Source organism: Polyodon spathula, chromosome 27 (assembly GCF_017654505.1).
Source record: "Polyodon spathula isolate WHYD16114869_AA chromosome 27, ASM1765450v1, whole genome shotgun sequence".
Classification (NCBI taxonomy): domain Eukaryota; kingdom Metazoa; phylum Chordata; class Actinopteri; order Acipenseriformes; family Polyodontidae; genus Polyodon; species Polyodon spathula.
This window is the reverse complement of record NC_054560.1, coordinates 4,988,295-5,001,792: the sequence shown is the minus strand read 5'-3', so window position 1 is coordinate 5,001,792 and position 13,498 is coordinate 4,988,295. Positions and strand designations below refer to the sequence as shown.

General features: G+C 41.9%; 1 protein-coding gene across 6 annotated transcripts in view; it reads left to right on the top strand.

The window, feature by feature from the left end:
• The window catches only part of LOC121301597 (small conductance calcium-activated potassium channel protein 2-like), a 41,986-nt gene that overhangs the window by 6,526 nt on the left and 21,962 nt on the right, over positions 1 to 13,498 (top strand). For 2 of the 6 annotated variants that reach the window (XM_041231121.1, XM_041231120.1), the window contains exons 1-2: positions 188 to 1,657; positions 11,321 to 11,770. In XM_041231121.1, the coding sequence (XP_041087055.1) occupies positions 275 to 1,657; positions 11,321 to 11,770 (1,833 nt within the window). In that variant the 5' untranslated portion in view covers positions 188 to 274. Of the gene's footprint in view, positions 1 to 187; positions 1,808 to 10,145; positions 10,246 to 11,320; positions 11,771 to 13,498 lie in introns of those variants that run through there. The other 4 variants (XM_041231119.1, XM_041231123.1, XM_041231125.1 and 1 more) reach the window with 4 other exon arrangements.

Sequence of the window (13,498 nt, the reverse complement as noted above, 5' to 3'; positions counted from 1 at the left end):
GAGCACGTTCCACAAGGTCGTGTTATTATCCTGCTGCGAATTTTATGCATGAAAAACTACCAATCTACCACCGGCATCGGCGTTATGTTCAATTTAAACTGAAAGGCATAGAACAGAGCACAGGCACCGCTAAACCAATGTGTTATAAAATGCCTAGGCTGTGATCGAGGTAATTATACACCACATTTCAGATGTGTTCTTCTCAACTGCCGTTGTTGGGGATTCATTCATTTAACTGATGCAGGCGGTGTTTTCATAGCCCAACCCTGACGTCATGAGGCTGGTATTGGTGAAAACGGCCAATGAGGCGGGCCGGCTCGATTCTACAGGGGCTTTTCACGATGAAGGGGTTCTGGAGCAATACCACGCAGGCGAGCAGCAGGACGGAGCTGTAGAGGGGATGCAGCATCGGCACCCGGGAGCTGTCTTTCAGCACCACCCTCTCAGCCAGCAGCCCAGCAGCGTCAACAGCAGTGCTAGTCATCCCCAGAAACCGCCGAGCCAAGAGGGCTCAGGCGCTTCGGTGCAGAACCGCATCCCTCTCAGCAACTGTCCTCCTCCGCCGCTGTTCAGGCAGGGCTCCGCCGCCTTCTTGCAACAGAACCAACAAGAACCTTCCAGCTCGAACCCTTTCACCCAGCCAGGTACTATCCCTCCTTATTACAGATTGCCACCACCACCACCACCAACAAGAAGAAACCACGTAACCGGGCAGCGAGCGCAAAATCAAAACCAAGCCTGCTGCTTTTCTGTCCAACCCCTTCCTCTGCAACAAAATCGAGGGGCCGCTACCACCACCGCCGCAGCCGGTGTCACTTCAGAGCAGAAGCAGCACTTCTATCAGAGCCACTGTTACAGCAACTGCGGTTATTCCAGGCAAGCGAGCCCGAACCAACACCAGAACCACCTCCCGCAACTGTCTACAACAGCAGCAACAACACCTCCGATTCTACAGCATCAGAATTCGAATCGGGGGGACCATTTGCAAAACGCCAGCAATTACCAGCGGCAGCAGCACCCGAGCAGCAGCGTCTGCCGCAGAAGAGAAGGAGGGTTAGGGGAGCAGAACCGTTTGCAGCAGCAACCTCAGCATCACAATCAGTCCAACCTACATCAGCACCCCTCCTATTGCCTAGCAGCACCACAAGAGCAGAATCTAGAGCAGCAGAGCAAGGACAGCGGTCCATTGGAGGTAAAGCGGCAGTTCTATTTATTTCAGCAGCAGCCCCGAGATTGGCAGCCACCGCCACCTCTACTGCAGCAGCGACAACAGCAGCTAGGGAGCAGCCAGTATAACAACTACTGCACCGACGGATCAGGGGGAGAGGATATAAATCTACTACTACAGCTGCAAGAGCAAGAACAGCCACACTTGTTCCAGCAACCGCAGCCTCCGCAGCACTGTGACAACTACAGCAAGAAACCAGGGGAGAAAAATCAATTGGAGCGGCACTGCTGCCAGTACCCCCAACAAGACAAACAGCCGAATAGCCACCGCCAAGAACCGAGCCGCCCGCTCTTTGGAAACTTGTCCGGCGGCAGCAGCAGCAGCAGCGGCGGCAGCGACAACGAACGCAGCCTGTCCTACTCCTCAAACACCTGCCTGTGGCGGCAGCAGCACCAAGAAGGAAACCAGATCCGAACTGAGCAACAGCAGGTACATTTATATTTAAACGCTACTCGCTACTACTCCCAAGGAGAGAGCTGCATGCTTTTAGACCCCCGTGCACCCCTTCCTCTGCAGTTCCACTGGTCTTGCGCTCAAAGGTAGCGGCGCACCAGTCAAGTTGTCCGAAGGGATTAGCAGGTACGTGTTTTTGTTTGTGTTCAAAACTTGCGGGCTGTATTCTGTGTCCGCTTGGTGCGCTCTTGTCTTGCCAAATTAGGTTTCGTTCGGTGTACAGAGATTACCTGGAGATAATTACACAAAGAAAACCAAAGAAACTAAAACGAAAGAGAACATTCGCGGACTTTACGTGTGTCAATTTTGTTGCTGTGCGATTATTCTGTTCATTGTCTATTTATGTCCTTTTGGACAAGCTCAGCAATGCAGATGTGTTGTACTTGTAAAGATATTGTGGAGTATTTGCTGCATAGTGGTGTTGCTTGTTTATATGTTGTGTATTGTGGCGTGTCTTACTTTTTAATTGTCTTGTCCACAAGTTTGGCGTTCATTAAAAAAAAAAATCCAACAGCTTTCTCTGATCTAAACATCTTTATTAAAAAAATATTCATACATTACCTTAATATGGATCCAGTAGCTGCTGTTTTTAATATGGAAATCATGATTGATCATGGTTTCATACTGACATTTTACACAGTATATTATAAACGGTTGTTTGCTTGCCACCCCTTTATCCTTGAGAGTCCATGCCATTGCCCAATTTTAATTCAGTGCCACAATGCAAATAAATAAATATATAAAATTGTTTTTTACTAGACTAAGAAGTTTGAAAATATTGTACTGCGGTCATTTAAACTCCAGTCACCGTGACTGAACCTTTCGTTTTATTGTTAGGCTTGGCACTGTTGAAGTACAACGTGTGATCGAGTTGCTTTGAAGCAATGGCACGCTGTTGGTGTTGTGTGTTCTTGGAGCTGGGGCTCAAGGGCACGGTTGTACATGTTCTTTCGCTGACGAAGTGCACTGCACCACTGCCAGGTACTTTCAAAGAGACCTTTATATAATATATTAATCAAATTGCTTCACTTCCAAGGCTCAATGGAAAGTTTAAGACTCTGTGAATTTGTCACGATTATGTAGGCATTATAATGTAATTCCAATGCCAGTAATCAGATTTATTAACATGGTTATTGACTAAGTAGAAATACAATGATGAAGTTTTTAAGTGAGAAACGTACGGGGGCAGAAATAAAAAGGCAATTAAAACTTCAAATGAACAGAAAATATTGACCAAACGCTGTCCCAGAAGAATACATTTAACAGTCATAATACTCAAATCTTATTCAGCTTGCGCTAGAATTTCAGCAGTCCAGACAAAACTATCAGCATGATTTCAATTAGTTGGCTCTGGGCAAGTTCACAGACACGGTTAATGTACAGTATTTCAATTGTCCTTAATGTTAATTAATGCAGTCCTTATTTCTTTCAAACATTAGTTGCACAACTAGTAACTATTTTTTTTAATGTTGGATCGTATTTTATAATGGATTTCCTATAATGCCTTGGCTCTTTAGTAGTGCCTAAAAAAACTATAATAAGTTTAAAAGAAAAGTCGTGATGATGTAGACGCTGGCTGATATTAACGGTGCTGCTCCTGTGTTAATGCTGCTGGAGTCTTTCCCCCTGAGGCGATGTATTGAACCACGTGGTAACAATAGTATACAGAAGAATGAGCAGGGAAAAAACAAAAACAACCAAACACAAAAAAAAAAAAACTTGTATACATTTCAGGGTGACGACATTTAAACTGTCTGCTGTCTTAAATATGACGATCACAATAGAAGCAAGGCTTGTATTTATTGGAGGGGGGGTGGACTTGTAATGAACAAGTGTGGAATTATCAGGAGTTGAAGATGACTTTGCCTGAGACCAGCTGGAAGCAATATTTCAGTTGAAATGTAATTACTTTTTTAAAATTTATACCACTGCCTGTTACCAAAGCCTCCTTACAGAGGGGATTGCATTACAAGTTTTGTATCGGTGTGGAGATTGTGTAGCAGGCTGGCCCATCTCTGGTGGCTGCTGATGGGATGGTGTGAGGACTCTGCCAGCTAGGATCGCTGCACTTAGGAACCTGTCACGCAGGACTGAGTTAAGAATGGACTGGAGTCAAAGACTATTAAAATTAACCCCTTTCCTACCAGCACAGTTGCAGCCAGGGCTGGTTGCAGCTACAAGGTATTTTATTTTTTGGTTTGCAATAGAATTTTTTAATTTTTTTTGTGAGAAGTTTTAAAAAAACACACATATACGCAACACCAATGAAGTAAAAGAAAAAAGTTGGTTAACCAGTTAGATTTTATGATTGCTTGTGGACTGAAAACATTTAAAAAAAAAAAGCTTTTTTCTGAGCAATCCACCGTGACAGGATGGGATTATTAAGATTTTCTTCAGATGTAATCTCTGCTGACAGTCAAGCTGGTATACTGGGTCTGAACACAGACCCGCCTGCTCCTGATTTGGTTTAAAATGAACTCCAGCCCATTGCAGGGATCTGTTAAATGTTCAGGTACCAGGAGCGCTTTATAACACGAGCAAGCAATTCTAATGTAATTGTGTGCGACAAAACTATTGAATTGATAAGGTAGAATGCAAATATCTATTCAGAGCACATTCCACAGTTAATCAATTTTAATATATTATTATTATTTATATGCATGGCATGTCTTACATGGATTGATTGACTGTCAGTGCTATTGCTTCGTCTAACCTGCAGCCAGGCACTCTAGCATTTGCAACGATATTGGCCATGCGCCTAATGGCCAGTCAGGCTGTCCCGTCTTCATGTATTCACTGCATCGGGGATCTTGTTTATTTCCTTAAACTGGAAAACATAACGTTCCAGTGGGAAGTCTTGCCAGCCTTCCTTCTAATCCAGTCTAGAGTAATCAACCTTGCCCTTGTTTCTCTCTCTCTCTTTAAAGTTATTTAAAAAAAAAAAGAAATGGCCCTTCTAGTGCAATCCCTTGATCGGCAATGGAGAGCTGCCCTCTGCGAAGGTGACTATCACCAGGGCAGGGCAGTTGGGGCAAATTGGTGGAGCGGGGGTGGGGGCCACCCCCCCACCTGGAGGAGGCTCCTCTGTTCTTCCAGAGCACAATCAGAGCAGAGAGTAACTTTATCAGTATTGAGAGAGCAGGCAAGTGGAGGGAAGCAGCTCCTCCTAACAGCAACACAGTTTCCTTGAGAGCTCCTGGAGGGGGGGCAAATTTAATGAACTAAAGTCCCCCCCAACAGGGCGACACATTTCCACCTGCAAAACATTTTCACGACAACATCGTGGTGCATTGGGCTAAATGCATTTACACAAATATTGAATGCATAAAAGACACACAAACATCAAAACAGAAAGCTCAGTGCAGTAACGCTTTCTTTTGCATGGCATCTGTTAAAAGTATTTAATAGATATTGCCCGTTTAATTGAAGCACAATTGCCTATTACTAAATAGATGTGCAATAGGGAAATACAACGCTAAGATATTTGTATTATGCAATAACCAGTGTTTTACATAACAGTCATTTTATGTCTTAAATATTTCTTCTATAGCGATGTAAGTCTTATAAATGCAACATGCTTGTGGAAGCGCCCGTATTGCACATCTATCTATTGATTGCTAACTGTTATGACTTTGTTTTTTGATAAAGGCTATCGACACTACCCTCCAAAGTATTGGGGCACTTATTCAAATGCCGAATAGGGTACATCCTTTTTTTGGATATATGCTCCCAGACTAATTATTTATCCTTTTTCTTCACTGAACTGCTCTCGAGATCTCCCTTGTGCCTGGAGGGTTTTCGATAAATGATAAGAACACGTTGCCATGGGTGTGCAGAGAGAGAAACAGTGCAGTTTTGACTCAGGAATATGTGTGATGTGTGGCATGCCATGTGATCATTGGTGCAATTCTTGGAAATCCTGCTGTAACTGTAATGGAATAACTGGAAGGCAACATACGGTAGCTACTTTCATTCATTGTGGAAAATAACAGGTACCATCTGTGCCCTGATTGCTAAATGTAGTCTTGCGTACCCAAAGCATCAATGGATTATATAACCAGGCTTTATCAAACATTGATTAATTCACATGCTGAACTGTTAGTTATAATAATATCTTTATATAGTGCCTTTCATAGTGGACCACCATCATAGAGCACTTTAGAGAGGTCAGCAGTGAACTGTGCATTATATGCAGAGTCATTTACAATAGGATATTGATTTAATATCTCATCCGCAGGATGGAGCACAAGCAGGGGAAGTGACTTGCTCAGGGTCACACAGTGAGTCAGTCAGTGGCAGACTTGGAATTTGAACTGGGGATGTCCTGGGTATAAGTCCTGGACTTTAACCACTGGTTGTTAGATTAGTACAAGGAAGGGAATCTAGCTAGCTCAGAGAAAGAAAGAAAGAAACACTGGTGTAAAGCAGAAGTAAACTGTGCCTATCCCCAATGGATTCAATCTGCTTTAGAAAGTATAAGACCATATGCAAATTACTGATTGATTTGCTATTTAGTAAATTAGCCTTATATAATTAAAGAGAAAAATAAATCATGTCTTGAAGTAAATAGATTAAATTTGCTGCACACTTGGACTGATTTAAATAAGGTTCTGCGGTTCTTGCTCTCCAGCGTGTCCCTTTCCATTCTCTCAAGCTTGTTTGTATTGTCTTCCCAGATGTGTCTTGCAAGGCTTTCAATCCAGGGCTTTCTCCAGCATTTCAGTAGGCTAGTATTACCTTACATTGCTTCAGCATGGTCATTATTAAACGTGTGCAGGGTTAATCCCCTCTGTATTGGCATTTAACTGCAAGGCTAATGATAATGGGCTTGCATGTGATATTTCGGTATCTTCTTCTTTGTTGTAGTTTTGCACTCCTCTTATGTACTGCTCTCTCATTTTGGTTGAAGGTGCTTTAGCGGAATGCAATTCTTTTTTCTACCTTTTTCTTAGTTAGATGAAAGCCCTTGAGATGCCAGCAGTGCGTGCCGGTCGTCACATTGATTATTAGTGACCACCTCATGCAGCTCGGACACACTTGGGCATGAATGAAGTTCATCCCATTGGGTCTCACATGGGTTGAGATAGGAATTGAGCAGCACAGGATAACAATATGTGTCAGTAATCTAACTTGAATAATCAGCTTACGCTTTTCTGCCTGCAACCCCGCGCACCTCAAGTCTTAACCACAATGGGAAAGAGCCAGGCTTGTCTGCATTCATGGTTCTACAGCTTTTAACCTCAAATCATCTCACCGACAGGGAACAGAATCCGTATCTGCAATATGTCATATTTACAGCCTGTTACACTTAACCCTGATATACCTGTGTTAAAGTGGTACCAAAAACCTAAGGTCCAATATCCAGAAGAGTTTGCCTAGACTTTAGTACAGATGGCAAAGTTGAGTAAACCACCCCCTGCATTCTGTAAAAGGGGTTAAGTGTCAGCATATCATAAAAGTGAGAAAACACTCGTGTTTGCGGTCGCCGCAGAGATTTCCCGCGGGGGAAGGCATACACAGCTTGCAGATTTGAAACAGGTCAGGTTTTAGATGTCTATAATACAGCTCTTTGAGGGGGAACCCATGCAAGAAAACAGAAATTGCAACGTTATGACATTGTATCATCTTGCACATTTCACGACTGCTTGTCTGTCTCTTAGTGGTGCATCGGTAGATACTGATTGAATAGACTGTGGTCTGTATCAGAGCTTGTTTCATGCTGGTGGGTTGAAGTGCTGTAATGAGATAATTGAATTGATTGCTAGGTGAACCAAATCAGTTCATGCTGATGATATCAAATTTCATTTTAGAAAAATTAGTAAACAATATTACTATTTAAAATGCATGGTGGAGTGAGCATCTTTTTTTGTAAATAAAATTGTTTTTTAAATGCAATGCTTATACAGAGAGTAAATGCATTAGTCCCTTATATTAGTCAAAATAATTGCATTTTGTATTTCAGACAGTTGTTTAAGTAATGAGTCCAAGGTGAAAATGTCATAGATGTTGGTATTCCTTTGTAGAACATTATCAAGTGAGAGCAGATGGGGGAATCTGCATTTCATTTTTTCTAATTGCTTTATAACGAAGTCTGCTAAATGCATCATCATACAGGTAGTGCACAGAATGCCATACAGGCTGGGGGAGGGTATATATTATAGATTACATAAGGACTCAACAATGTCAATCTCCTGATGTTGCTGGGTGGTTTGTATTGCTGGTCTGAGGCCAAGGCAGTGAGTGTGTTTGTTTTTATCAGCTGCTAGGTGGCACGTGCAGTCTTATTATCTTACAATTGTAAATAACAAGGCTGTAAACTCCTGAGGGTTACAACTCGTCATAGTGCTGTGAAGATGATGCCCGACATGCTGCTTATGCATTTAACAGGGTCCTCAATGTTTCTCAATCAAATTCCTGAAATAATCTCCCACCTTTATTCAGTTACAGTTTTTTTTTTTTTTTTTTTGTATAACTTCTGGAAATGAGAAAGGAAGGAAGGAAGGAAGGAAGGAAGGAAGGAAGGAAGGAAGGAAGGAGGATGAAAGAAAGGAAATTGTCACAGATGATATGACAATTCGTGCGAAGTACTTCTAAATGGATTTTATGAATTGGATTTGCATTGTGTAGCGTAATGAATGTTTATGAAAGCAGTCTTGAAAACACACACACAGACAGATAGAAAGTGAAGCAGGCGAACCTGGGGACGGTACATTTAACAAGTCTGGAAAGCGCCACGATGATCTTATTAGATATGATTTCCAAATCTTCCTGCTTGGATAGCTTGCCGTTCTCATAGCTGGTTATTTAATGCTTGTGGCTTGAAGTACTGAATAATTACTAGCTGAACGAAATCCATTGAAAGATATCAGTTTGAATATTTAAAACAGCTATGGAATAACTATCTATAACAAAAATTATTCAGTAATATGTAAAAAAAAAAAAAAAAAAAAACAGAAACAAAATCAATTGGATTATTATTATTATTATTATTATTATTATTATTATTATTATTATTATTATTATTATTGGCTGAGCATCCTTATAAACCTGACATGCTCTTATATGTTTTATTGTATTTTTTCACGAATCAAAAAAACAAAAAGAAAGAAAGAAAGTATGTGTACCTTTAAGACACAATAACGATCAGCACATGTTATAGCCCGTTAGCAGAGCTTACTGAAAAGGATTTCTTTTGTAACAGGATATAGGTTAAGGACTAACAAGCAGGATTTTGCGGCGCCCTGTAGGCAGACTGCAATTGCATTACGCTTGCCATAATGCTTCCAATTTCCTTTTAAAACACACTGAAAATAGCACACCACGACATCACAACCACTGCAATCAGCTTAGATGCAGGTTTATACAAATTAAAACTGTAAACGAACCACCAGCGTTGAGCATCAAATGTAAAACCTATAACAATAAAACTGTCAAAATAGATTTTTTTTTTTTTTCAGCAACGAGTCATGTCATTATCAAGTAACCAGCAAAAAATACAACTGCAAAAATAGCCTGTCACAATAACACCGTTAGTGAAACTATTTTGCCCTTGTCCTGTAGCCAAAAAAAATATGAAAAGTTGGTAATTATACAACAGCAGATTATACTTCTGAATATATCGATAAGTAGCATGGCTTGATATGTCCACGTACAATTTCTAACTGTTTACAACACAAGTATGAACACAATGTTAATTCCTGTTGTTCTCGTAATCCAAAATCTGAAAGAAATTGAGGCATTATTGTTTCCCTGACTACACAGCAGTTTTGTATTTGGTGAAATCAATGGCCTTTTCTCTCATAATAAAGTCTTCTTCTTTTTTCTCTCAGTTGTAGTGTGCAGTGTATGTGATGCTCAGTATAAGAACAAGCCTGCTGAATGCCAGCAGATAAATCAGTGCTGCAGATTCATTCTTGTTAGGCCTGCTGAAAATGAACAGCATACTGGTCGTTCGTTGTTACGTTTTAATATCTTTATATATTATTATTTATATGTTCTCCCATTGCTGATACAGTTTTTATTTTGGCTGCTGGACTTGTGAGCTGTATGGGCTGCCCCTAGAAGCTGGCAGTGTCGCTGCAGTGTTACAAAGTGGTACAGCTTGTAGATCTCTCTGCAGAGGCTGCCTGCTTCTCTGCCTTCAGTCTCTCTCTCTCTCTCTCTCTCTCTCTCTCTCTCTCTCGTAGTGCAGTCTGCGCATGCGGCAGCTCAAGCCCAGTCTGGGCACACACAAGATTTATTAAAAAGAAAAAGAAAAAGAAAAGATTTCGGATTAACCTGGGAGGGAGAACCACAAGCAGAAGCCAAGTCAAACCTTCTGCTCTTTAAAGATCCCAGTGTTTTCCGTGTGTGTGTGGGGGGGGGGGGGGGGGGGGGAGGCTTTACGAAGGTGGGAAGGCAGCCTGTGTTCATCTTTGGCTGCCCCATAGTGATCCATCATACCAATAGCCTTTCTGTGTTCCTCTCTGCTGCTTTTGTGGTTCAAAGAATCGGGAGCCGGATGTCCTTCCGATCTCCTCTCTCTTGATCAGGATGAATGCTGGCCGGAGGGAGCTGCCATCACAGTAAGTTTATTATGAAGTTTCTGTACTTTAAGGTATGCTGCAGTCTAGCAAACTACCAGACTGGAAGTCTGCTAGCACATCCGACCATGCTGCAGTGCTTCATCTAAACGAACTGTTCTGAACCGTGGCTTTTCAGTGGGAACAAGGGGTTTTGCTCTTGGCAGCTAGATGCAGCATTTCATTCAGAATCAAAAACAGAGGCTGGCAGGAGGGCAGCCTTAGCCTGAGCCTTAAATGTAGAATTAAACCACAGGGTTAATATAGAAAGCAGCTGCGGAGTTGCCTTTAAACCAGAGCTTGCTTGTTACCTGTAGTGATGGTGCAGTGTTAAAGTGAAGCTGGTGCAGGGGCTAATAGCCATGGGGCTGGCTTGATTGGGTCCAGTTTGATTTCATAATGTTGCCTGCACTGTGTTCTGATGACGTAACACCTGGTTCTAGTCCAAACAGTGCAGCTTATTTGATCAGACCTGCTAGTAATAGATGTTGCTTCAGATCCAACTGGTATGATATAAAGAACTACTGTGCTGTAAAATCAATATCATTCTCTGTTGCATACCTGCACTGTGGTTATCGTCATCTTTTACTGCTATTCAGCTGATGGCAGTCTTCTGTCTGCCTGGCCTGCTCATTTTGGACAACGCTATGTCGATTTATGTTTGAAATGTGGTGAGGCAAATGTGTAACTGAGTCCAAGTTTTTCTTGCTTCTTGCTTTTTCAGTTCTTACATAAAATGACTTGACGCCCACAACCCTAAATAAATGGGGACGCTCTAATGGCATCAAAGGAAACTGTGATTTAAATAGAATATTAATGAAATCCCATCACCCATGCATCTATTTCCCCCTTTTCCTAAATAACTAGTGCCATCTGTAATGAGGGTTAAGGTTGGTTTTGTCTCAGCTGATAATTCCATACTGCAATCTGTAATGAGGGTTAAGGTTGGTTCTATATCCAATCAGTTTAAAATCTAAACATTCTCCACCACCCATTTTTTGCTCCAGTTTTATTTAATTCATTTCTCTGTTTCATCATTATTGCATGTCATTTTAACTCAACGACATTGCTGTTGCAGGTAAATGCTGAGCCCAAGAAGCTAAGCCATGCTGGATCCAAGCCCTCCGTCTGCGACAGTAGTAACCCACTCCCCGAGATAGCCATGAACAGCTGCAAGTACAATGGGGGCGTGGTGAGACCCCTGGGCAGCCTGGGCTCGTCGCGGCGCAACCTTGCCGAGCTGGACTCGGAGACGCAGCCCCTGCAGACGCTGCACAGCTCCGGCCTGGAGGTGGTGGTCTCCAAGGGCAATGGCGAGGACCCCGGCAAGGTGTCCAGTGACAGCCTGTCCCGCGACGGAGGGGGCGCGCCGCAGAAGAAGAACAAGGACATCGGGCAAAAGCTGGGCCACCGCAGGGCGCTGTTCGAGAAGCGTAAACGGCTCAGTGACTACGCTTTAATCTTCGGGATGTTTGGGATCGTCGTCATGGTGACCGAGACGGAACTTTCCTGGGGGGTGTACACCAAGGTAAGGGCTCTGTAGAGTCTGTAAATACACTGCGTCTTGTGAAGCGCTGTTTGTTATGAGGGTTCTGGGAATGACAGACTTTGAGAAAGCGCTGCTGTGTTCCAGTGCTGTTTGCAAGGAGGCCACATCTGGATATTCTCCCTGTGCTTTTTTCTGATGTCGAACGCTGTACCTGCATTGCTGGAACACTGATGCAGCAATACCAAAACATTTTAGTAGCAGTATATCAAGGCCGTAGCCAGCCATGAAAATGACAGAGGCACTTGCCAAAATATTTGTTGTAGACTATACACTTAGTTTTAAATACTAACCTATCAAACAAATCATTTTAACGGTGTTGTCATTATCCAAATACCGAGAAGACAAGAGTGCTTGCATACATGAAGTTTTGTGTGATAAAATCACATTCAGCAATAAAATTAGCTTAAGCGGGTTGTCAAGGCGGAGAGAATTTACCTGCATGAGCACATCATAACCAATGAGGGTTGCAGCTCAAGCTTTTCGGCTGAACACTCAATTTGATTGGCTGTTTGGCTGTGTTCTGATTTATACTCATGAATATGCACTAGACTTCTATTAATGTGATTGGCCAGCTGCGAGTCTCCTTGCAAACCGCAGCCCTATGAACTCGATGCACTGTCTGAAAGTCTCCCACTTACTTCAATGCAAAAAGGGATGAAATGCAATTTGTATTTGTGGCAAAGCAATGTGTGCAAGGGGCTAAATAAAGAAATAATTATTAGTATGATTTTAACTGAGGTGCTTGCCTCAGGTGTATCATAGCTGGCTATGGCCTTGACTGTATACTATCTCAGTGATCATTACTGTTGCAGTACTTATAGGAGGACCGCCATCAGATTTATATTGTTTTGTTATTTGCTCGTTGTTTAAAAAAACAAACAAACAGATAATAAGATGTTGTTTGGGCAATTCTGACAACAAGCAGTTTCTTAAAATTATTTGATACAATGTATCCTTGTTTCAATAAACAGTAAATAAATGTTCCCTTTGTCCTTGAGGCTCTTTAAATTAGTATTGTATTCAAATGAATCTTTTCTTCTCTGTTTATCTAAAGCTTAACTAACCCTAGCAATACCACCATGTAGTTTGTTATTGGAATTTCAATGCGCAATTCTGCACATAATCGTTGAATTCAATATACCTGTCAAATGCCTGAGCTGATTAGCCACAATCCTAATTCAAATTAATGTTTTATCTTTTAGAAATCAATATTCTATCGTACATCCTTAAATTGGTTATGCAAAAAAAAAAAAAAAAAAAAAGCTGGATCTGCTGTTCTTGATAAGGATCTTCTAAATCTGTGTTCAGCTGCTCTTGTGTGATTACGGCTTCCATTCATCTAATAAAATGTCATTGGAAGGGCATTGGTCTCATGACTAGCAACACCACTGAATGCATTACATTTTAAAGTCTAATGTCTAGTTTCCCAGACCCCAGTCAGCTCTACTCTTGGATGTGCTAATGCTACCTTAGGCAAAGTAGTCCAAGATTATTGCTTGCCAGGCTCTCAAACCAGATGTAACTGACTTACAATCTCAGTCAACAGCAAATGAATCGATGGCTCCCACCTTACCATCTATGATAGTTTTGATTCTTCACATTGTGCTCCCTGAAAGTGTCTGCAGAGCCTGACACCCTACAAGTACAATTCCTGAATATTAACTATCAACCCGTCTACAGTATGTGCACTCTAGAGTAACACTTGCT